We start from the raw sequence: 25,675 nt of genomic DNA on the forward strand, positions 1-25,675 counted from the left end.
TATATGGGTGACACACCGTATCCTGTCTCCCAACTGGGCTCCTGTGTTGTCACCCAGTAACACACACACGTCTGATTGGGACTAAAAGTAACTGTCTCGACACACAACTGCACGGGCATGTTTTCCTGTTGTCACCACCAGGACTAGGGTTGCCACCTCTTCTTCAAGTCAAACCTGAACACTTTAGCACCGCACAGCATTTTGTTTTGTAGTATAAACATACATATATTTTGCTATTAAATAACATTTCTAATCATAAGAAGTTAATCATAAGAGTTACTAATACAGTCCAGAGTTCCCTTTTTACATCTGAACTCACAGAGTTCCCTTTTACATCTGAACCACAGAGTTCCCTTTCACTCTAAGGGGGACACTGCCAATCTGATGTAAGGGATAACTCTGGTGCCTCTAACATAAGGGATGCTCTGGGAACCCTGATTTAAGGGAACACTGAGAATTCCGATGTACGGAGAGGACTCTGATGGAAGGGGGAACACCTGTGGCCTCTGGTGTAAAGAGGAACTTTGATGTAAGGGGTGTTCTGAGAACCCTGATTTACCTTAGTGTACTCACGCAGAGGTAGGAGAGAGAAGGGGGGGAGACTTCAGTCACAGACAGGGATGGATGGTGAGCTCACTCACCCCTTGGCAGTCAGCACCTCTCATCCAGATGTATCTGAGGCTGCTGGACTTCAAATTTCCAGCCCCCACTTTCTTTTTCTAATGAGTGTGGGCAGAACCAGAAGGGTAGGGCCGAGAGGAAGAGGTGCAGACCAAGCCCTCTGTCCTCTCCTGTCTGTGTGGTGGAGGGAGAATTGTTAGTGTTAGCTTTGGGCAGTGTGAAAGGAGTGCAACAGACACTCTCAGCTTAGAAAACTGCAGCCAGCAACCTTACTGGGAAGCCAAAGTCCAGCCTGAATAATGTGTCCGGGTTTCAGGCAGCCTGAAACCCGGACGCATGATTCCAAACCCAAACTGTCTGGGTGAATCCCGGGCAGGTGGCAACCCTAACCAGGACACCCCCCTTAGAAATACAATATAGCCATGGCTGGAGTGCATGTAGACAGGAAGTTTGCAGCACAGAAATGCAACAAAAGGTGGTAAAAGGTGAAAATAAGTATTATAGGATGGATTTATATGTGCGCCAAAATCCGGTGCTTCTCTGAAGAGCGATCCATATTCAGGTTGCTTTTCAGTGGCAATAGACAGGCGGTGAGGGGCCAATGTGACGCCTCCTCATTGCTTGTTTTAACCCCATTTTGCCAACAAACATTCAGGGCGTTTACACCGCTTTTCCATTGGTCTGAATGAGTAGCTGATCGTGATGGTGAGTAGTTTTTTGCCATAGGCGCAAAGCATCGCAACCACAACATGCAAACAACCGTCTGCTGTTAGTTGCACGACTCAGCTGAAATATTTTTTACTGCTCCTCAACTGCATGCCTGAACTTATCCTTATGAGTAGAAAATAACTGCTCTAGGGAACGAAAATCGTATAGAGTTAGGCATGTCATTTGCTATCACTAGGAGTTCGCCTCTCAGTGTATATTGTGCTATGTACAAGCTTCTGCATGATACGAACATGCAGATTTTAGCACTGAACAATGAACATTTCCCCACACAGCAACCTAACCACTGCAGCCTATTGCACATGCGCAGCTTTAGACCGCAGGAGTTTGTCGGGCGTGATGTCGTCATGAGAGTCCTTGGAAACGCTGGTCGCCTGGAAACCGCGGAGCTGGTTGTGTTACTAAGGAGCGCTGCTGCCGCCTGTCCGGGGAATCTGAGGCCTGCAGCTCGGAGATCTGAGGAGACAGACATGGACGCCACTACGAAGCCCCTGAGGATCCCCCCGAACATGGCGGTGTATGCGGAGGAGCACAACGTCTTCCATATCATCCAGGTGACACCACATAGAACTACAACTCCCAGGCAGACACACCTCAGGGGAGTCCTCTGATCACTGCTAAAGATTTACTACTTACGTTTCTGTAAATGCTCAGTGTGGGGACCTATCAGGACCTCCGACAGCAATGTATGACTGTGTGCCCATTGGGAGAGGGGCACTTCCGGTGTCCATGGCAGTGTTGTCACCGAGACCGGAAGTGAAGGGAATAGTGGTTCTAAGAAACAGCTTTAGTCTCAACTTCTGTCATTGTTTTATTTCGTCTGTGTCCCAATCCTCACTTCTCCTCCTCACGTGTACTCCTCACTCCTCCTCACTTCTACTCAACACTGGTCACTTCTCCTCCTCACTCCCCCACCACACCTTCTCCTCCTCACTTGTACTCCTCCCTCCCCCTCCACACTCCTTCTCCTCACTTGTACTCCTCACTTCTACTCCACACTCCTCACTTCTCCTCACTCCCCCGCCAAACTTCTCCTCCTCACTCCTACTCCTCCTTCCCCTCCACACTCCTCCTCCTCACTTCTACTCCACACTCCTCCTCCTCACTTTTACTCCTCACTCCACACTCCTCCTCCTCATTTTACTCCACACTTCTCACTCCTCCTCATCACCTGTACTCACTCCCCCTCCACACTCCTCCTCCTCACTCGTACTCCTCACTCCCCCTCCACACTCCTCCTCCTTACTTCTACTCCTCACTCTCCCTCCTCACACCCCCTCCACACTCCTCCTCCTCACTTCTACTCCTCACTCTCCTTCCGCACTCCTCCTTACTTTCTACTCCTCATTTCTACTCCTCACTCCTTCTCACTTCTCCTCTTCACTTCTCCTCACCCCTCATTTCTACTCTTCACTCCTCCTCCCCACTTCTACTCTTCACTCCTCCCCCTCACTTCTACTCTTCACTCCTCCCCCTCACTCTTTCCTCTCACCTCTCCTTCTCACTTCTACTCTTGACTTCTCCTGCTCACACCTCCACATCCTCACTTCTACTTTTCACGTCTACTCTTCTTTCTCTCACCCCCCCCCACTTCTCCTCCTCCTCACTTCTCCTCTCTCACCCCCCACTTCTCCTCCTCCTCACTTCTCCTCCTCCCACCCCCCCACTTGTCCTCCTCCTCACCTCTCCTCCTCTCACCCCCCCCACTTCTCCTCCTCACTTCTCCTCCTCTCACCCCCCACTTCTCCTCCTCCCTCACTCCCCCAACTTCTCCTCCTCCTCACTTCTCCTCCTCTCACCCCCCCCCCCACTTCGCCTCCTCCTCACTTCTACTCTTCACTTCTCCTCACTCCTCCTCCCCACTTCTACTCTTCCTTCACACTTTCCCAGCAGAACATTTCCCGTAGTATCCCCCTGGCTCCTCCTCCTCCATCTGGTCCAGTCCTGATGCCCATATGCCCATTAGCGGGTGCTTTTGGGATGTGGACACGGATCATCGTGATCTGACCAGTCTGCGGCTACCCAGCTCCATACACAGCAAACTGCGATGGCCATTGTTTCTGCTTTCAACCCATAAACTTCAGGGACAACATGTTCTCCCACTACCTAATATATCCCACCGACTTTCAGATTCAGCCATTGTAATGAGATAATCCATGTTATTCACCTGTCAGTGGTCATAAAGTTATGGCTGATCAGTGTATAAACATTCCAATTATATATATAATGGATTACATATATATATATATATATATATATATATATATATATATATATTCTGATTGTATATAAAAGATGATTCTAAATATAGAAAGAATCTGATTGTACAATCAGAACACGTTCATTTGAGCCAACTTATTTCCTTCACTATAAGAAGCAGCGGCTGTGAGCGCTGTATACACTAGGGGTGCTCAGCCTGTGCCCACGGTCAGTGGCTTGCAATGCCTCATGGCACTTGTAGTTCTGCAGCAGCTGGCTGTTGACTACAAGTCGCATGAGGCATTGCAAGCCACTGACAATTACAAGCATGGTCCCAAAGGCAGAGGCATGATGGGACTTGTAGTTCCACAACAGCTGGAGGACCACAGGTTGAGGACCCATGGTATACACTGTATGTATTCTCATCTATATACAGTATACAGCGCTGTATTCTGTCAGTGGGGATGGGAAGTTCTCATCTCATTTGTAGAACACAGCGCTGTATACTGTATATAGCTGAATATACATACAGCTAATACAGCGCTCACAGCCACTGCATCTCTTAGTGAAGGAAATTAGACACGTGCGCTTCATTTCACTCCAAATTCAATTTCGGACAAATTTTAGTTTTTCGGAAATTCAGATGTATCCAAATTTCTAAATTACAATATTACAATTTCCAAATTACAAAATTACGGAATTTAAACAAATCAGAAATAACGAAAAATAAGATTTGTTTTCGAATACTTTTAGAATTCGAATAGTTTTCGAATACAAAAACTAGAAAATAGAAAAGGATAGGATACAATTAAAAAACAATAGAATAGATTAGAATAGGAAGATGGTTATATTCATTCTATTCTGTTGTTTTTTTTTCTATACTATTGCGATATTTTTCTATTCCATTCTACTCTATTCTTTTCTATTGTATTCAAATTCGAATTGATTCTATTTGAATTTTGGAAAATGGCTAGATTATTTCTATTCTGTATATTTTTTTTATTCTATTATTTTCTATTCTATTTGAATTTCATAAGATAGTTATAATCTTTCTATTTTATTCTATTCTATTGCATTCTATTCTGTTATTTTATTTTCTATCCTATTTTTTTCTGTTTTAATCTATTATATTATATTATTTTATTTTCTGTTATATTATTTTCTATACTATTCAATATTTTTCTATTCTATTCCTTTATTTTCTATTCTGTTTTATTCTCTTTAGAAATTGGAAGACTTTTCGAATTAGAAAACTATTCAAATTAAAAAAAACTTTGCAAATGCGAAAACTATTCGAATGAAAACACATTTTGAATGCGAAAAAACTATTCGAATTCTAAAACTATTTGAAATTGATTCGAAAACTTTTCAAATTGATCCGAATTTGAAAAATTTGAATCGATTAAAAAATGAATAAACAAAAACAAATTATGAAAACGAATGAAACAATTTATAACAGGTAATGCCAGTGCTGAGCTCCTTCTGAAAATGCTAGTTGCCTGGCTTTCTCCGGCTTCAGTACTTTCTGAGTCCAGCATGTAGATCGGGCGGGAAAGTCAGCAAATAGTCCTTCCCTGCATACCCGCCCCAAGCTATTAACAGGAAAGGGATCAGCACTACAGCCAAGCAGCAAGCATTTTCAGCAGTGACAGCCTCCGTATTTCGCAGACTAAAATTAAAATTTCCTTCCACCAAGTTTTCATTGTTCAAACAAAATACAAGAAAAATCTGGGTCAGGGTATAGTGACTCAGGGCTGGGTGACTCTTGCTGACAGCTCTTCTGGTGCCTCCCCCCTGTTCTCTGGAACCTTGGAGAATGTTATAGACATAGTGGGTGGGTGTTAGGAGGGAATATTTATGAGGCCCTCATCCATTCCCCAGTGAAGGGCTGGCAGGGGGCAGGCCTCCTCATAAATAGGCATGAGTCATGCCAGGGGGAGGCAGTTGGGTGGAAGATGGAGATGGAGTGCTGAGGAGGCTGTCAGGGGTCCTCAAGGGTGGCCCCTAGTCTGGGGGGGGGGTGACCTCGGGCCTGGGGCCTGACAACTCACAGAGGAAACCCTTCCTGGAATGACTGTGGAAATTCTGTGTGCCTGGCTGTGCAGGATGGGGGATCCCAGTTCATCTGGGGCCCTTAAGTGGGTGTGCCACATTTATTGGAGAAAAGATGGATTCAGGAAAGTTGAAAAATTTCTGGGAGCACATTGAATTAGTGGTTGGCACATCTCCCCTGCAGCACTGGGGACCTTGATTTAAATTCTAACCACAGCACTACCTGCATTGGGGTTACATGTTCTCCCTTTGCTTGTGTGGGGGTTCTCTACTTTCCTCCAACACTCTAAAGACAAGCTGGTAGGATAATTGGTTCCTGTCTAATTTGGCCCTAGTATGAATCTGAGGTAAGGACCTTAGATTAACTTTTTCAACCAGGGTGCCTTGAGTTTTCTTCAGGGGTGCCTTGGCAAAATGCCTAAAATATTGCCCAAAAATTTGTATACAAGCCAGTGTGGAATGAAGGCTGCCTTTTTACCTGCACTAATTCTGGCCATACGTCATACGAAAAATCGGCCAAACCCATTTTTGAAAAACGGACATTGGGCTGTGAGAGCAAACGATAGTGCCATCATTTAATGACTGATAAATCGTTCTGTGGACATAAATATTTTTTTTACATATACCTAGTGCAAACAGTTTGGATGGGAAATACATGGGAAATACATTAACCTTTCAATTTATCGTTCGTTATCGTATCGTTCGTTCCAAACTTTTTCTTTTGGCTCAAACACGTCCCAACGATTATCGATTTTCTGCCCATTAACTGGCCAAAAAAGGAACGACCTGGCCAAATGACTGGGCCGATTTTTCGTATAGTGTATGGCCAGCATAAATCACAGGTTTTCATTGTTAACCAGTGGCGGCCCGTGCATAGGGGGCACACAGGGGCTGACCCCCCCTATCCATGCGTCCAGGGTCCTGCATGTCGATGCACTGATTTCAATTAGTTTTATTTCTTTAAGCACGTGATTAAAGCCTAAGGCTCTAATTGGCTTTAAAAAAGGGTGGGCTCGGGGCACAGAGCACTGTGCCCCAAGCCCACCCACATGTGTGACCATAGCAAATTATTATTTACTTCTTATTATTATTGTCTTACTTCTTATTATTATTGTCTTCCTGACAATAATCTCCTCCCGGCCAATAAGGAAGCAGTTCCTGAGACCTGATTGGCCAGAGAGTCTTAGGACTCCCAGCCAATCAGGTCGCAGTCAGGACCCACTTCCTGCTCAGCCTGGAGGAGAAGCGATGGCCCTGGAGCGAGGAACTGCAGCCCAGATCAATGTCTGCTGGATCTGACTCCTTCTTAAGTAAGGAGGCTTCTGATCGGCATCCCTGTCCGTCTCCTGCATGGGGGTGGGGAGGTTGGCATTGGTTTGCTGCCTCCCACAAAATATTGAGCACCAGCCACCACTGTTGTGCACCATTACAACCTTCTAGCTGTCGGCGTCCTAACGACCAATGGAATTATCAGTTGACAAGGAGGATGTCAGTAGCCTGCATAGCATCCTTGTTTGAGCCTCCCCTGCCCCTCTCCATCAGTGCCGGGTTCACATTACCTGAGTGATGGAGAAAAACTGAGGGGGAAGAGAAACACTGGAATACTAGTCAGTAACAGTGTGCAAAAGTATATTTACTTTGGAAGAATAAATCACCTCTAACGTTGGGTGTCCTACTTGGACTTGTGGATGTTGCTGCATGGGACAGCACAAAGGACTAAAATAGTTATACATAAAATATAAAATAAAGAGACACAAACAATCTTCATTTTTGGCATAAAATGGCCACGGCATTTATTAAGGGGTTACCCAACATAACAATAATCACTCATAACAAAATCTTAAACTTAAAATTCATAACCATAAATTATTTAATTTATTAATCTCACGTAGTCCATTCAGAACTAAACTGGATAACAAACCCCACTAAAAAATGCCATGACAAATTCAAACTACTGTATACATTTCAGGGAGGGAGGGTGGAAGCAGCGCAGGGTCTGTCCTCAGCAGGGTCTCCTCAGGCGGTGAACCGAGCGGGAAAGTCGCCGGCCTATATAGACAGAGCCCGGCTCAATCCCGCCCGATTCAGCCAATCGGGACCTGTTGCTATTCTGCTACACACTTCACTTCACCTGGGGCAACCTAAAAGATGAGGGAGAGAGGGGGGGAACATTCTGTCTATCCCCCTATGTACTGTCCCATGGAGCCCCGCATAAGCGCTAGAGGCTCATTCATTATATAAAACTATTAGAATAGTTTTTACATTTTAGAATTAGGTGCCTTGAAACCGCCGCACACTGATAAACGTCCTTACTTTGGAGGGGGACATCGTTTTTATGGCAGCAGCTGGCTGCCATAACCCCGGTATCCTTATCTTCAGCCAGGGGTCCGGTTTCCAATAAGAGTGGTCTCTGTGGCGGATTTGCTGCAAGATCACTTTTATCAGTGGCCCCTCCCCCCGCGCTCTGGTGCCCTCTGCCGCTTACTGGAGCCGTTGGCAGCGGCGGAGGCAATCGAATCTTCACCCTTGCTAGGCATGGAGATGAGTGAGGGGAAGATGGCCCCCCCACCCGTCTCCATTACAATGCAGGGCGGAAGCGACGTCAAAACGTCACTTCCGCCCAAAGCTCTTAAAGGGCCATTTTTTTTATTGCATTTTAGTGTAAATATGAGATCTGAGGTCTCTTTGACCCCAGATCTCATTTAAGAGGTCCTGTCATGTTTTTTTTTTCTATTACAATGGATGTTTACATTCCTTGTAATAGGAATAAAAGTGACACAATTTTTTTTTTTTTTTTTTAAACAGTGTAAAAAAATAAAATAAAAGGTAAAATAAATAAGAAGCGAACACATAAGCAAGTCACGTCCCGCATAAGAAAAACTGTGTTCAAACCATACATGTGAGGTATCGCCGCAATCAGTAGAGCAAGAGCAATAATTCTAGCTCTAGACCTCCTCTGTAACTCTGTAAAACATGCAACCTGTAGAATTTTTTATATGTCGCCTATGGAGATTTTTAAGGATAAAAGTTTGTTGCCACTCCACGAGCGGGTGCAATTTTGAACATAGTTACATAGTTAATAAGGTTGAATAAAGACACCAGTCCATCCAGTTCAACCTGTGTCTACAATTGTCCCTATCCCTGTACATTGCACACTCATATTGGTCCCTACCCTCAAGGAGCCCACAATCCAAGATCCCCATTCGTATACCAGGGCCAAATTTAGACAGAAGCCAATTAACCTACCTGCATGTCTTTGGAGTGTGGGAGGAAACCGGAGTACCTGGAGGAAGCCCACGCAGGCACAGGGAGAACATGGAAACTCCAGGCAGGTAGTGTCGTGGTTGGGATTTGAACCCGTGACCCTTTTTACTGCTAGGTGAGAGTGCCAACCACTACGCCACTGTGCTGCCCGCACAGTTGGGTATCAATTTACTCCACGTAACATTACAGTGCCTTGCGAAAGTATTCGGCCCCCTTGAACTTTTCAACCTTTTGCCACATTTCAGGATTCAAACATAAAGATATAAAATTTTAATTTTTTGTGAAGAATCACCAACAAGTGGGACACAATTGTGAAGTGGAACGAAATCTATTGGATATTTTAAACTTTTTTAGCAAATAAAAAACTGAAAAGTGGTGCGTGCAAAATTATTCGGCCCCTTTACTTTCAGTGCAGCAAACTCACTCCAGAAGTTCAGCGAGGATCTCTGAATGATCCAATGTTGTCCTAAATGACTGATGGTGATAAATAGAATCCACCTGTGTGTAATCAAGTCTCTGTATAAATGCACCTGCTCTGTGATAGTCTCAGGGTTCAGTTGAAAGCGCAGAGAACATCATGAAGACCAAGGAACACACCAGGCAGGTCCGTAACATTGTTGTGGAGAAGTTTAAAGCCGGATTTGGATACAAAAAGATTTCCCAAGCTTTAAACATCCCAAGGAGCACTGTGCAAGCGATCATTTTGAAATGGAAGGAGTATCAGACCACTGCAAATCTACCAGGACCTGGCCGTCCCTCTAAACTTTCAGCTCAGACAAGGAGAAGACTGATCAGAGATGCAGCCAAGAGGCCCATGATCACTCTGGATGAACTGCAGAGAACTACAGCTGAGGTGGGAGAGTCTGTCCATAGGACAACAATCAGTCGTACACTGCACAAATCTGGCCTTTATGGAAGAGTGGCAAGAAGAAAGCTATTTCTCAAAGATATCCATAAAAAGTCTTGTCTAAAGTTTGCCACAAGCCACCTGGGAGACACACCAAACATGTGGAAGAAGGTGCTCTGGTCAGATGAAACCAAAATCAAACTTTTTGCCCACAATGCAAAACGATATGTTTGGCGTAAAAGCAACACAGCTCATCACCCTCAACACACCATCCCCACTGTCAAACATGGCGGTGGCAGCATCATGGTTTGGGCCTGCTTTTCTTCAGCAGGGACAGGGAAGATGGTTAAAATTGAGGGGAAGATGGATGCAGCCAAATACAGGACCATTCTGGATGAAAACCTGTTGGAGTCTGCAAAAGACCTGAAACTGGGACGGAGATTTATCTTCCAACAAGACAATGATCCCAAACATACAGCAAAATCTACAAAGGAATGGTTCACAAATAAACGTATCCAGGTGTTAAAATGGCCAAGTCAAAGTCCAGACCTGAATCCAATCGAGAATCTGTGGAAAGAGCTGAAAACTGCTGTTCACAAACGCTCTCTATCCAACCTCACTGAGCTCGAGCTGTTTTGCAAGGAAGAATGGGCAAGAATTTCAGTCTCTCGATGGGCAAAACTGATAGAGACATACCCCAAGCGACTTGCAGCTGTAATCGCAGCAAAAGGTGGCTCTACAAAGTATTAACGCAAGGGGGCCGAATAATTTTGCACGCCCCACTTTTCATTTTTTTATTAGTTAAAAAAGTTTCAAAAATCCAATAGATTTCGTTCCACTTCACAATTGTGTCCCACTTGTTGGTGATTCTTCACAAAAAATAAAAATTTTATATCTTTATGTTTGAAGCCTGAAATGTGGCAAAAGGTTGAAAAGTTCAAGGGGGCCGAATACTTTCACAAGGCACTGTATTTTTCACAATATAAAAAAATTAGGCTAACTTTACTGTTGTCTTATTTTTTAATTAAAAAAAGTGTATTTTCTCCAAAACAAAAAGTGCGCTTGTAAGACCACTGCACAAATACGGTGTGGCAGTATTGCAACGACCGCCATTTTATTCTCTAGTGTGTTAGAAAAAAAATTATAATGTTTGGGGGTTCTAAGTAATTCTCTAGCAAAAAGAAAATGTTTTTAACTTGTAAACAACACATCTAAAAAAGAGGCTTGATCCTTAAGTGGTTAAAGGGGGCCTGGACTGAAAAAAGGTTGAGAAATGCTGGATTAGATTGTCTAGGCTCTAGGAGAGCTGGGGCTAGATGTAAAGATCTGCCTAAATTGTTGGCACTATTTAAACATCTATAATATATAAATAACAAACTATGGGGGTTTTTTGGACCAGGATTTTACTCAAATGCCACATACACACGATCGGAATTCCGGGCAGAAAATGACCGATGACAGCTTTTCTTTGGAAAATGCGACCGTGTGTATGCTTCATCAGAATTTAGCTGTCCGAATTTCCTCCAGCCAAAAATTGATAGCATGTTCTCAATTTTCCCGATGGTAATTCCGATCCTGTGTATGCAATTCAGACACGCCAAAAATCACGCATGCTCAGATTCAACTACGAGACAGAAGCTATTGGCTACTGGCTATTGAACTTCCTTTTTCTAATCCCGTCGTACGTGTTGTACGTCACCACGTTCTAAACGATCAGAATTTGGTGTGACCGTGTGTAGGCAAGACAGCTTGAGTGGATTTCTGTCGGAAATTCCATCGGGAAAACCATCAGAGCTTTTTACGACGAGAATTCCGTTCGTGTGTCCGTGGCAAAAGAAACACAAATGTGTGATGCCCCATACACACGATTGGAAATTCCACCAGCAAAAGTCCGTCATGAGCTTTTGGTCAGAAATTCCGACCGTGTGTATGCTCCATCAGACTTTTACTGGTTGAATTTTCGCCAGCAAAAGATTAAGGCCGCGTACACACGGGCGGACTGTTCGCCCAACTTTGTCCGCTGAACAGTGTTTGGGCGGACAGTCCGCTCGTGTGTGGGCTTTCAGCGGACAGTTTCAGCGGACAGTTGGACGGACAAGGTTTTTTGGAATTTCCGAAAAACTGTCCGCTGAAACCTTGTTTCAGCGAACAGCCCGCTCGTGTGTAGGCTTGTTCGTCAAACAAAGTTGCGCGCATGCTCAGAAAGGATTTTCACGCCGAAAGCTATAATGCAGTGTATAGGACGTCGTATTTTTCGTCCCGTCGTACGTGCTGTTCACGTCATCGCGCACGGTTTCAGCAAACTGTTCGTTCGTCGTGTGTGGGCATGTCCGTCCATGCTAATTTTGAGCGGACTGTTTGCTGAAACTGTTGGACGGACAAAGTTGGGCGAACAGTCCGCGCGTGTGTACGCGGCCTAAGAGGAGGCTCTCTATTTTTCTGATCGGAAATTCCGATCCTCTATATTGATTACAACGCACAAAATTCCTATGCATGCTCGGAAACAATTCGACGCATGCTCTTAAGCATTGAACTTAATTTTCTCGGCTTGTCGTAATGTTGTACATCACCGCGTTCTTGACGGTCGAAAGTTCCGAGAATTTTTCTGTGACCGTGTGTATGCAAGCCAAGCTTTAACGGAATTCTGTTGGAAAAACCATTCAAGATTTTTCTGATGGAAATTCCGCTCATGTGTACGTGGCATTAGTGGTTGATTTATGAGAACCGATCTTGGATCCATATCAAAACACCAAGAATAAAAATGATTACATATGTGGCTAGCAAGAATGCTGGAATCCCTCTCCCCCTTCCCCCTGGCTCTCCGGGAGTAATGTGCCAGGTTTAGAGGAGGGTTTCCTCTCTTCTGTGTGAATGAATCCTGCAAATAGCATATGCAGGCTTCATTCATAAATTCAAGTTAAATGGTTAGTGTTTATATGCAAATTGAAGGAAACTTCATAATAACTCCTCTAAAATAAATATCCTTCACCAGCGAAGTATATAAAGGTTGTTCTCATTCACCTAAATAATGTCATAATTCATGTGTTGAAATATACACAGCACCCGGAACAGTAATGCCAATTTTAAGAGGTCAGAAAGCCCAAATGGTCCCGATATTGTGTGTATTTCACTTTGGCAGAGGCCTTACATTGTCAGCAGTTTTGGGAAGGGACTGATGTGAGCGATTCTATGTACTGCTGTCTGTATAATTATGGGAAATAATATTAATTTTTTTTTAGAAAATGGTGCAAAAGCTCCTCATTGACAGACCAGAAGATCCCATCCAGTATATGATTGACCACTTGCGGAAGGATAATGATGACGGTAAGCGACCCTTGTGTTGTGCATTATAGTGTATTTTCAGTGACCACTTATTGTGTTATTGTTGTATCATTGACCTTAAAGCGGAGTTCCACCCATTTAAAAATCAGCAGCTACAAAATGTGTAGCTGCTGATTTTTAATAAACAAACACTCACCTGTCCCGCGGTCCAACGATGCGACTGCCCGAAGCCTCGCTTCTCCCCCTCCTCTCTGAGGCGCTGGCATTGCAAGTGTGCCAATACAATATTCCCAACATACAGGTTCCTGGAGAAATGGCGGCTGTATTTTCAATTGGGTGCTGAAGCGACCACCGGCTGGAACTGTAAACAGTCATAGACTGTAATGTCACCAGCACACCAGGACCAAAAAAAGGGTCCTGTGCAAGTCTGGTCCGAATGCGATGCGAGTTCAGCCATACTATCTGTATGGCTGAAATCGCTTAGCACGGACATCGCATGTGATCTCGCATCCTGCACAAGTGTGAACTGAGCCCCTCTTTAGCAGCTTAACCGCTTGCGGACCAGCCGCCTCAGTTTTACTGTGGCAGGTTGGATCCGTTGTGCAAAATCACGTTATTGTACGTGATCTCGCAAGGCTTGCATAGCAGGCGTGCACGCATGTCCACTGTGAGCTCCGTGAGTCTGACCGTGGGTCCCACAGACTCGATGTACCCGCGATTGTCTCATGGAGAGGATGCTAATGTAAACAAGCATTTCCCTGTTCTGCCTAGTGACAGTGTCACTGATCACCACTCCCTGTAATCAGGAGCGGTGATCAGTGTTGTGTTGTGCCCCCCCCCACAGTTAGAATCACTCCCTAGGACACACTTAACCCCTACAGTGCCACCTAGTGGATAACCCCTTCACTGACAGTCACATTTACACAGTAATCAGTGCATTTTTAATCGCACTGATGGCTGTATAAATGTGAATGGTTCCAAATTAGTACCAAAAGTGTCCAATGTGTCCGCCATAATGTTGCAGTCACGATAAAAATCGTTTATCGCCACCGCCATTACTAGTAAATGACGCAAACCAATTAATAAACGCTTATTGCAATTTTTTTACCAGAAATATGTAGAAGAATACGAATCGACCTAAACTGAGGGAAAAAAATGTTTTTTTTAATATATTTTTTGTGGATATTTATTATTGTAAAAAGTAAAAAATATTAATAAAAATCGCTGATCGCCGCCATTACTAGTAAAAAAAAAAATCCATAAAAATGCCATAAAACTATCCCCTATTTTGTAGACGCTATAACTTTTGCGCAAACCAATTAATAAACGCTTATTGCAATTTTTTTTAACAAAAATATGTAGAAGCATATGAATAAGCCTTAAATGAGGAAAAAAAAATTATATATTTTTTAAGGATATTTATTATAGCAAAAAGTTAAAAATAATGTTTTTTTTCCAAATTTGGGCCTTTTTTATTTGTTTATAGCGCAAATACCACCAAAAGAAAGCACTTTTTGTGGGGGAAAAAAGGACGTAAATTTTGTTTGGGAGCCACGTCACATGACCGCGCAATTGTCAGTTAAAGTGACGCAGTGCCAAATCGCAAAAAGTGCTCTGGTCTTTGGCCAGCCGAATGCTCCGAGGCTGAAGTGGTTAATGGCCCCACTTTAGCAGCACACACTCACATTTCATTTATTCCCATACAAAGAGAAAAAGCCCTATAAACTGCTCAAAAATTTTACAAAACAAAACATTACAAAAATGTTCTAAATACAGTACAGTGCAGTGCTAAAGTAGTGAAAACCAATAAAAAAATATTATAAAAAAATAAGAGAGGAACAAACCTTAATCCTATCATATCCCTGATACCAAACAATAGATATTTTGAGTAAATGGATTTACATATACCCTGAAAACTTGTGAATGGCATACAAGTATACACAAATGGTGAGAAGGTGGTAAAAACAAGTGCACACAGATGATATTAAAAGTTGAAAAACAAAAAGAAAATGTCCATATAGTAAAGAAGTCAACAATCGTCACAAAAACAGTTCTCCTCTGTGCTCCGTGACAGATGACAGACAATTGCAGAAAGGCTGTGATGCCGAACCAAATTAGCAGCAAAGAGGGACCTTGTTCCACATGCCAGACAGATAGTAGATACCACTTACTCAATGTCAATGATCACCTCGCTCTAGCAACACTCAAAGATAAAAACAGAAGAAGCGCTCTCATAGTGCACAGTGTTAAAAGGATAAAAGAAACACTTACAGGAATCCAATGTAAAACACCATGTATTGAAACTCGGCAGATACAGAGTATGCAGCGCTCCTACTGGCTGTACTGAAAAGAATAACGCGATGACGTTGCCGTCATAGGCCCTGCCCTATGTGTTTCGTCATAGTATTTTTTTTTTTATAAAGTAACTGTAAATTTTTTCTAGCCTACTCCCATTGCTCTGAACAATCTTGAAATGTGTACATGTACTGTGAAGATCCCCACACATTTACTCCCTTGAATTCTATGAACCGAATGCCCTGAGAGTCGCACTGCTGTGTCACATATCACAGAGCCTGCCTTCTGAGCTACAGAGGCACTGAGAGGAGGCATTTCAGGAGGCGGAGTCAGTACAGGAATCACTGCTTGCTGGTAGCAAGGTACCATGGGATAGGTCATCCTTGACAATGGAAAGTGAACAGTAGGGTTGCATCTATACTAGGGTTGTCCCGATACCGATACTAGTATTGGTATCGGGACCGATGCCTTAGCCGATACCTGTGATGGGAGACACAGGAAGTCAGCGGGCGGAGTCAGTGGGTGGAGCAGATGGCAGGGCAGAGAGAGGAGCCGTCACATTCGGTAATGGAAGGGACACTCTGTGTTGCCAGTGTAACGACATATTCGGCGACCCATCACAGTTTGCTACGGAAGTGACTTTCCGTCTCCACCATCTTGCTACACCCCACACTCGTCCACACTAAGGATATACTAAGAAGGGGGAAGCGGACATGTTGTTACACCCACCAGAGTTTTGCATTTTACACGTATTTATAACAGTAAAGTGCGTTTATATAGTGAAATACAGGACTTAGAACTCCGTCTGACTACTTAGATCTTGAATTTTAAAAGCAGCGGCATCCCTGATCATCTCACAGTTTTACTAATCTGACAAAAGTTTGCTGCTTTTAAAATTCGACATCCTAACCAGTCACACAGAGTTCTAAGTCCTGTATTTCACTATATAAACTGACTTTACTGTTATAAATACGTGTATAAAGCAAAACTCCGGTGGGTGTAACAACATGTCCGCTTTCCCCCTTCTTAGTGTATCCATAGTGTGGACGATTGTGGGGTGTAGCAAGATGGTGGCGACAGAACGTTGCTTCCGTAGTAAACTGTGATGGGTCGCCGAATATGTTGTTACACCGTTACACCGTTGCTTGCTTTAAAATCCCGCCCATCTAGCCAGTGCCCATCTAGCCAGTGCCACTGCCAGCCATCAGTGTGTGCCACCTATCAGGGCCCATCAGTGCGTGCCTCCTATCAGTGTGTGCCACCTATCAGTGCCCATCAGTGCATGCCACCTATCAGTGCCCATCAGTGCGTGCCACCTATCAGTGCGTGTAAAAAAATATATATCGGTAATCGGTATTGGTGAGTACTTGAAAAAAGTATCGGTACTTGTACTTGGTCTTAAGAAAGTGGTATCAGGACAACCCTAATCAATACCGTTTTTTTTCTTATTTAAAATGCTATAACAACTTACATTAAAAAGTAAATATCTTGTCAACTCTCCAAACCTACATCGTGTCCCTGCTAATGATAGAAAATCATAGCCACTAGAGGCGCTCACGGGGCTGGAGGAGAAGTTTTATGACCCCTGTGTGTATAGGGTGGAAGTGATGTCTGTTTGGGGGTGGACTCCCCTATACATTTCCTCCAGCCCTGTGAGCACCTCCAGCGGCTGTGGTTTTCTATCATCGGTGAAAAAAAACTTACAGCTTACAGAAGGCCCCCCCCCCCCCCGCCGCCAGAACACTTCGGTCAGCGCTCTGGCAGTGTGAGCCAATTAGCAGACCTTTTTTTTGGTGATTTCAGACGGCTTCCACCCACACGGATCAAATGTTAGACATGTGCAGTTTGTTTCATTCTGAGGAATTTTCATTTTTGGGAAATTCGGATGTATTCGAATTTCCGAATTACAAAAGTACTGAATTTAAACAAATTAACGGAAAAAATTTGAATAGTTTTCAGATTCAAATAGTTTTCAAATTCAAATAGTTTTTGATTTGTTTTCCAAATTAGAATAGAAAATAAAGGAATAGAACAGAAAAAAATATAATAAATAGAAAAGATTATAACAGAAAATAAAAGAATAGAATATAATACAGTAAAACAGAACAAAATAGATTGTAAAACAAAAAAACTGAATAGAATAGAAATGAATAGAATAGAATAAAAAGAATATAACCATCTTCAGAAATTTGAATATAATAAATCCCAATTTGAATAGAAAAGAATAGGAAATTAAAATATTTCACTAGAATAGAATAAAACAACAAATAGAAAAAGAATAGCATTAAAAAACAAAACAATAGAATAGAAAGAATATAATCATTTCCCAAAATTCAAATAGAATCAATTTGATAAGAAATAATAGATTTGAATAGGAAGATGGTTATATTCTTTCTATTCTGTTGTTTTTTCCTATACTATTCTGTTATTTTCTATTGCATTATAATCTATTTTCTATTATATTCAAATTTTAAATTGATTCTATTTGAATTTTAGGAAATGGTTATAATCTTTCTATTCTATTCTATTGTTTTTGAATTATATTATTTTCTATTTCAATTTCAGAAGATTGTTATATTCTTTCTATTTTATTCTATTCTTTTATTATATTTGTTTCTATTCTATTCTGTTCTTTTATTTTATATTCCATTTTGTTCTGTTTTACTCAGTTGTATTCTATGCTTTTATTTTCTGTTATGTTCTTTTCTATTCTATTAATTTGTTTTCTATTCTATTCCTTTATTTTCAATTCTATTTTATTCTCTTTGGAAATAGGAAAACTATGTGAATTCAAAAACTATTAGAATTTGGAAAATTTGTAGCGATTCAAATGCGAATAAAGGAAACCAAGTCCAACAACGAATTAAACGGATTAACAAATTTAACTGAACAAATTTATGGAAATAACGAATCAAAATAAAATAAATTTTACCAAATGACATACCAAATGTCGGTCAGTTTCTATTAAATTGGCCAATACCGCCCGACATTTGCCCCGTGTGTATAGGCCGGCCATAAAATATACGAATGAAATGCAGCACTAATAAAATTAGTGATCAATTAAACAAGTGATGAGAAAATTAAGACAGAGGCCCATTGAGAATAATCAAGTAATAAGAAAATTAAGGCAGAGTCCCATTGAGATTCAAGTCCATATATCAAACAATGAACACCCCTCCATTTAGAGATGATAGTTTGCAGTGGAGAAATCCATGAAAAAGTCCTTTATATAAGTGCATCCAACTCCACACCCAGGTGAATAAGTAATCTGCTTACCAGATCGCTGTGACCACTAATCAGTGGTCTCGCCAAGCTTAGAGAATGGCTAGTTCTCCCCAAGACCTTTAAAAGGCTGTCTGGAACTGCAGCTGGGACCAATGATACTCAGAAAACATAAAAAGAAAGGCTCCCATAGTGTAATACTAAATAAAAGCAAATTTAATAAAACAAGTTGATCTGCTCTTCCAAAGTAGAAGCCATTTAAAAGCGATACAGCAGTGTTTGTTAAAAATGGAACAGCTGCATTTCCGGAGACTTCTATTCACTTCCTGTGTAATTTGCCCATCCACCTCCTGAGGGAAAAAATGTGATGACGTCACCGTCGTAAGGCTCTACCCTACGTGTTTCGTCACTAATGGACATCGACTGGGGAATGGCCAGAGAATAGGCTGGCCAGAGACGGTTCAAATCTGGTTTAGCAGGAACTGGCTGAGATTTGAACTGTGTGTGGGCAGGCTAAATGTACCAAGTTAATTTATCAATCAACTTGGGTACAACCAGCTTGCCAGATTCACATGCTATTATCACTAGTGGCTGCTATAGCCACTAGCAATAAACACTGTCTTCTCCTGGCAGGAACAGCTTCTCAGCAGACAATTATTCGGCAGCAGGGATACCCCTGTCAGCACTGTCTGTGTTGATGGGGAAAATCATGCAAATTTCTTTCCTGCAACCCGTGGTTGCAGGAAAAACATTTGCACCATCTATGGCCGGCCTAAGCAGAGTGCTCTCCACCACAGTGGGAACTAGGCCCTCCACCACAGTGGGAACTAGGCCCTCCACCACAGTGGGAACTAGGCCCTCCACCACAGCGGGAACTAGGCTTTCCACCACAGCATGAACTAGGCTCTCCACCACAGTGGGAACTAGGCTCTCCACCACAGCGGGCACTAGGCCCTCCACCACAGCGGGCACTAGGCCCTCCACCACAGTGGGCACTAGGCCCTCCACCACAGTGGGCACTAAGCCCTCCACCACAGTGGGCACTAGGCCCTCCACCACAGTGGGCACTAGGCCCTCCACCACAGTGGGCACTAGGCCCTCCACCACAGTGGGCACTAGGCCCTCCACCACAGTGGGAATTAGGCTCTCCACCACAGTGGGAACTAGGCTCTCCATCATAGTGGGCCCTAGGCCCTCCACCACAGTGGGAACTAGGCCCTCCACCAAGCCCAACTGGCAGAGTCTGAGTGATGAAACAATAAAAATTTGAGCCACAATAATGATAATGTGGAAGACCATTCATTTTAATGCAACACGCATTTATGTTGAAATAACACACCTGAATTAGTACACCACACAAATGTAAATGGCCCCTAAATGTTCAGATTAGTATGAAAGCTCAGCCATGACTGGTTCTCTTGGAGTCGTCATCTAGGTTCATGGCTATTTTAATGCATCATATCCATTGATAAGAACGATAATGGAGAAAGGCTTCCTCCAGGTCTGAGCAATATAGACTGCCTTATTCCCAAGAAAGAGAGAAGGCCCAGCAGTGATTATTTCCACAATCAGTGTAAATGGGGTTTGAGAAACCGATGGAGCTGATTGTCTACACATTTATTCACCAACATTCTCCATAGATATCACTCAACGTTCATCTTATTGACACATAATCCAGGGGGAGCATGGCAAGTCGGAATTCTTTTAGCACATAACAAACCTGGAAATCAAAACAAATCTTCTAGCTTTTGTCTGTAGTTTTTGTAGCGGACTTTAAATCAATAGATATAAAACACGGATGTGCCGGGCACTTTAGCAGTAGACAATACTCAAAGGCTTGCTGTCATTTTTTAGAGAAAAACATTCAGTTCTCTGCTTAGAGTTCAACATTCTTATTTTAAAGGGGAACTATATAATCCTTTAAAGTTTATAGAGCTATCTGTAGACATTGGCAGCTTAATGTTAATCATTTTGTGAATCATTTAGCTCCTTGCGGACACTGGAAGCTGGCTGTGATGCCCGTGGTCGGAAGGAGGGGCTCCCAATCATGCGGCATGTTTAATTTCTATTTCTAAGGACTGCATATCACATGGTTCTTTACATAATAAGCCACAGAGCATTACAGTGTGTATCAAAATACATATGAATTAAACTAAAACTAAACTAAAACATATTAAACTACATGCAATAATAAAATAAATGAAATAGTCTGCGAAATGTATTCTTATAGTGTCCCAAAAATGCTCATTCTACAATGAACTTTCTTTTTATAAAGTGCTCAATGCTCAAATATTAATCAACAAAGTGCTGAAGAGCTCCAAAAACATCATGCTGTGAAGTGTAGCGCACACTCCTCTCGTGCCCTTACCGGAAAGAATGGACCCCCAGCTACTTGGCATAAGGGTTTAACACCCTTAATTCTGGTGAGAGGGTGCTTGATTGATCTCTATGCTCCTAGATAGGCCACGGGCTGGTAACATGGGATTTGCAGCTGCCAGTGCTGACGTCGCTCATAACCCACCCTCATCAACAGAGGGAGAAAACTCTCATATTCTAGTAATTCTGTTTATTTAATAAAAAGTATAAAATCACACTTACAATCCCCTTTACAAGAGATAGGAGCTAGACTGCCGATAGTATATGGGCATCTTCTGGTGTGTACTATACCTGTGGGATCTCCATGGAAACTGGAAATCACTGTAGTAGGCCTTCTACATTGACCTCCACTAGCTTCTGAGTCTCTTGTCGAGCGGCTGCCCTGCTGCATTGTAAACACATGAGGTCGCTCTCTTGGAATGGGCTCCATTTATTTAACATTTTCTCTATGAATGCAAAGCATTCTCTCATTGGACAAGGTCAGGGGCGTTGCAAAAGACCAGGGGCTTTAGCCCGAAGTCCAAGCCCGGCGGCAGCAGCGTTAGGCTCACTTGCTGGTTGCTGCCTGGCTCAGTGCTCATCCTTGCTAACCACTAAACTGACCTACCTGACCATTACACTGACCTTCCTGCCCCCTACACTGACCTAACAGACCCCTATACTGACCCCCCGACACGTACACTGACCTCCCTGACACCTACATTGATTCCCCCTGACACCTACATTGATCCCTCTGACACCTACACTGACCCCCCCGACACATACACTAACCCCTGTCACCTACATTGATTCCCCCTGACACCTACACTGACCTTCCCTGACACCTACACTGACCTTCCCTGACACCTACACTGACCTTCCCTGACACATACACTGACCCCCGTGACACATACACTGACCCCCGTGACACATACACTGACCCCCGTGAAACATACACTGACCCCTCCGACACATACACTGACACCCCCCCGACACATACACTGACACCCCCCCGACACATACACTGACCCCCGCTTGACACATACACTGACCCCCCTTGACACATACACTGACCCCCCCCCCCCCCCGTGACAGGGGACCGCTTGACACTGCTGCAGCTCAACCTTACCTGTGTAGTGTAGTCCATCTCATCCATGACCACTTTGAGACAGCAGGCTGCACGCACCAGGGAGAGAGAGCCAGACAGAGCCACTCTGCTGCCTGCCCATTTACACAGAGCTAACGGGGATCTCCCACTGCCCCGCATGGCCACAGTGTCATTCCCACCTTCTCGTGGACCCGGCAGCACCTATGATGAACGTCGCACGTTCCATTGGACCAGTGGGACGTCCATCATATGACCCGGGGCATTTTGGGGGCACACTCAGTGCTCCAGCCCCCGTCAGCGCCCCCCCCCCCCCTCCCGAAGCCACTGGACAAGGTAGAAAGCAGTGTTAATTTTGACATACAATTTCGATTCAAATGCCATTTAAGTTTTAGTCATATTTTATTCATCTGAGTTTTAGTTTTAGTTGACCAAACTCTCCAGTACATTTTAGTCTACAAAAATCAAATGGGTGTAGTTAAAGTTTAATGCATTATTTCTTTAGAACTGTTAAACGTTATATACTCCTGAAGTAAAAATCTAATAACATGTTTATTATTTATGGTATTAAGGTTTAAACATGCACTACAGACACAGATTTAGCCGTTGTGATATACATTCAATTTAGTTTTAGTCATAGTCTTTTGACTAAAATGGCATTTTAGTTTAAGCCTATTTAAGTCATCTGAATTGTTTTAGTCGTATTTTAGTAGACTAAAATAGTATTCATTTAGTCTACTAAAATATTTTAGGTCGACGAAATTAACACTGGTGAAAAGGCGATACAGTAACATTACAAATCTCCACCTCGGTCCAATAAAAGAGAGCTTTGCATTCATTGAGAAAATGAAAGTGTTCTCTGAATGGTGCCCAAGCTGAGCGGGTAACCTCAAGGCAACCGCCTGGCGTGGGACCCAGAAGCCAGCAATGATCATTGTAGCAGTGGTGCATGCTACAATAATTTCCAGCTTCCACAGGGATCCCACAGGTATGGTACATACTGGGGTCGACCGATTATTGGTACGTCCGATATCCACTTTTTTGAAGAATCGGTATTGGTAACAGACTTACCGATATTGCTTCCAGTGGTTGTACCGGGGTGATGCTGCACCTGCAAACATCACCCCAGTAACCATTCTTAGAGAGGACGGTCAGCTTTCTGGTAATACCAACCGGTGTTACTAAGTAGCCACTTGACCATTATCACATGTATCGTGAGTGGATGTACCCCCCCCCCCCCCCGCCACCTTCTGCTGCTCAGCCCAGGTCCTCCATCCGACGTAGAGGCCCGACCGACCAGCCAACATGTTCCGGCTGACCAGAGACCCGAACAAAGCTGATTGTTCGGAAACTATGTCATGACATCACTTACGGATTACTGGCATCCCAAAGGCACCAGAAAAAAAAAATAGAAAGTATTCAAAAACGCAGAGCTTGGCATTTTGAATACTTTTAAGTGCAGTGGAGTGGATTGGGGTCTTATAAACCCCCGATCTCTCCATAAAGAGTACCTGTCACTGCCTATTACTGTCACAAGGGATGTTTACATTCCTTGTGACAGCAATAACCGTGATTAAAAAAAAATGTAAAAGGACAGTGTAAAAATAAAAACCTATAAATCTACAGAATATCAGCATCCCATTTGGGCTATCGGCCTTAAAGGCAGCCGAAAAATCGGTATCGCAACGGCCCTGAAAAAAACAATATCGGTCGACCCCTAGACTACATGCAGTACATACTTCTGCTGATCCAAGCTGGGCCAACGTAACTATGTAAAAATTGCCATAGCGAAGCTTCAGCTTCACTTCATGGGGTCCAGTACCTATCTGAGATCCAGAACCATCATGCATCCTCTTTCCCCAAACGGAAGCCCTAGGCAGGGGGCTTCCCGTATGAATTTCAAGGTTCAGTTTTCATTTTTAATTGTAGTGTACCATAATATGTATAATTACCATAAAAGTGCGGGTACCAAAGGACTTTTGGGTGAGATTTTTAAAAACTTGTGAAAAGGCAGATCTTGACCTATGACATTGCATCTGGGATGATCAACAAGTGAATAATTTAATAACGGTATTAGATGTAATAAGCAGCTTCTGGGAATGGCGTGTTCCTCTTCATTTTTGCACATACATTCTCTTTAAACAATGTCAAACCACAGTAGATCGGTCCAGAAACCTAATAGAATGTACTGGCTGTTGAAGAGTGCAGGGAGCTTGGAGAGCAGATGTTTTCACTTATCAATGTTTAATGTTCTCTGCTCCCCATACAGTTGGCTGTGTTGTTTTAAGCCTCGTAATGATGGCTTTTTGTCAGAAGTGAACTGGGCCTCTCTCCCTGCCTGCGCTAACAACTCCTTGGTTGCTGGCATCCTTGAGTTAGTTAGTTGCTGGATTAGAGTTAATGAATTCTAAACTCAGTGGCAGCTCGGATAAAGGAATAGCAGGTGTGTACACGTGCGGGCTGTATTCAGCAGCCAGAGAAATGAGAGGAATAGCAGATGCAGCCAGCACAAAGCTGAGTATTGGATCTTTTGGGATTTCTGTACTCTTCTGCCTCCCACTGGTTGTTTAATGGCACTACAGCAGAGATTTGTCCTGATGCTACTGCTGTGAATAAAGAAAAAAAGGAATAAAAGGCTGACTTAGCTCAACCTCAATATGAAATAAATGTGCAATGTATCCCTAGATAAATGTATATTATATCAGGGGATTTGTTGCTATCCCTGAGTGCAATATCGCCCTGTCGCTGAATCTTGGATACCATTGTATCCAAGTATTTGGCATCCATCAAGGAAAAAAAAAGTAGGGGGTAGTTTATGTTTTGTAATCCTTATGTATCAAAAATATAAAGTAACAATGACGATAAAATGCTTAATTATTAATTTTCAATGTCTATAGCTTATAGTCTGTCTAGAATACAAAGGCATATCTAACCCAACACAAATTACCATATGTATCGGCATATAACACGCACAGGCCTATAACATGCACCTTCATTTTAGGAGGGAAGTTTCAGGAAAAAAACATACATTTTAAATAAAGATCTTTGAAGTAAAATAAGGGTCAGTGCCCATCAATGCAGCCTCACCATTGCCCATCTGCAGCCTTACCATTGCCCATCTGCAGCCTGATCAATGCCATCTGCAGCCTGATCAATGCCCATCTGCAGCCTCACAATTGCCCATCAATGTAGCTTGATCAATGCCCATCTGCAGCCTCACAATTGCCCATCAATGCCCATCTGCATCCTGATCAATGGCCATATGCACCCTCACCATTGCCATGAATGCAGCCTCACCATTGCCATGAATGCAGCCTGATCAATGCCCATCTGCAGCCTGAACTCAGATTACTGCTGCCTCTGAGGGGACAGGGAGGGGAGGCGGGATGAGTGCCATCAGATTACATACACCGAGAATCTCCTGTTTACTCGGGAACCTCTTTAATACAAAGTCCTGCCTCATGGACCAGCTTCTATGATAGACAGAACACTGGTCCAATGCCAGCCCAGGAGACAGGACTTCCTATCACAGAGGCCGCTGAGTAAAAAGGAAATTCTCGCTTTTTGCAATCTGACGGCGTTCGTCACGCCCCCCTCCCTATTCCCTCCTAGGCAGCTCAAATTGCAGTATCGGTGAATAACACGCACATACTATTTGCACCCGATTTTCAGGGTGAAAAAGTGCATGTGTCATGGTTATGCAGTAA

The 25,675-nt window shown here is 43.2% G+C and overlaps 1 protein-coding gene across 1 annotated transcript in view; it reads left to right on the forward strand.

Annotated features, from left to right (window-relative positions):
* The first annotated feature begins 1,565 nt into the window (after positions 1-1,565).
* AK8 (adenylate kinase 8) overlaps positions 1,566-25,675 on the forward strand; it is a 283,201-nt gene continuing 259,091 nt past the window's right edge. Inside the window, exons 1-2 of the mRNA XM_077477632.1 lie at positions 1,566-1,901; positions 12,949-13,033. Coding sequence (XP_077333758.1) covers positions 1,581-1,901; positions 12,949-13,033 — 406 coding nt within the window. The 5' untranslated portion in view covers positions 1,566-1,580. The remainder of the gene's footprint in view (positions 1,902-12,948; positions 13,034-25,675) is intronic.

The sequence above is a fragment of the Lithobates pipiens genome, unplaced genomic scaffold, assembly GCF_037356315.1.
Source record: "Lithobates pipiens isolate NorthernLeopardFrog02 unplaced genomic scaffold, aLitPip1_a1.2 Scaffold_1, whole genome shotgun sequence".
Taxonomy (NCBI): Eukaryota; Metazoa; Chordata; class Amphibia; order Anura; family Ranidae; genus Lithobates; species Lithobates pipiens.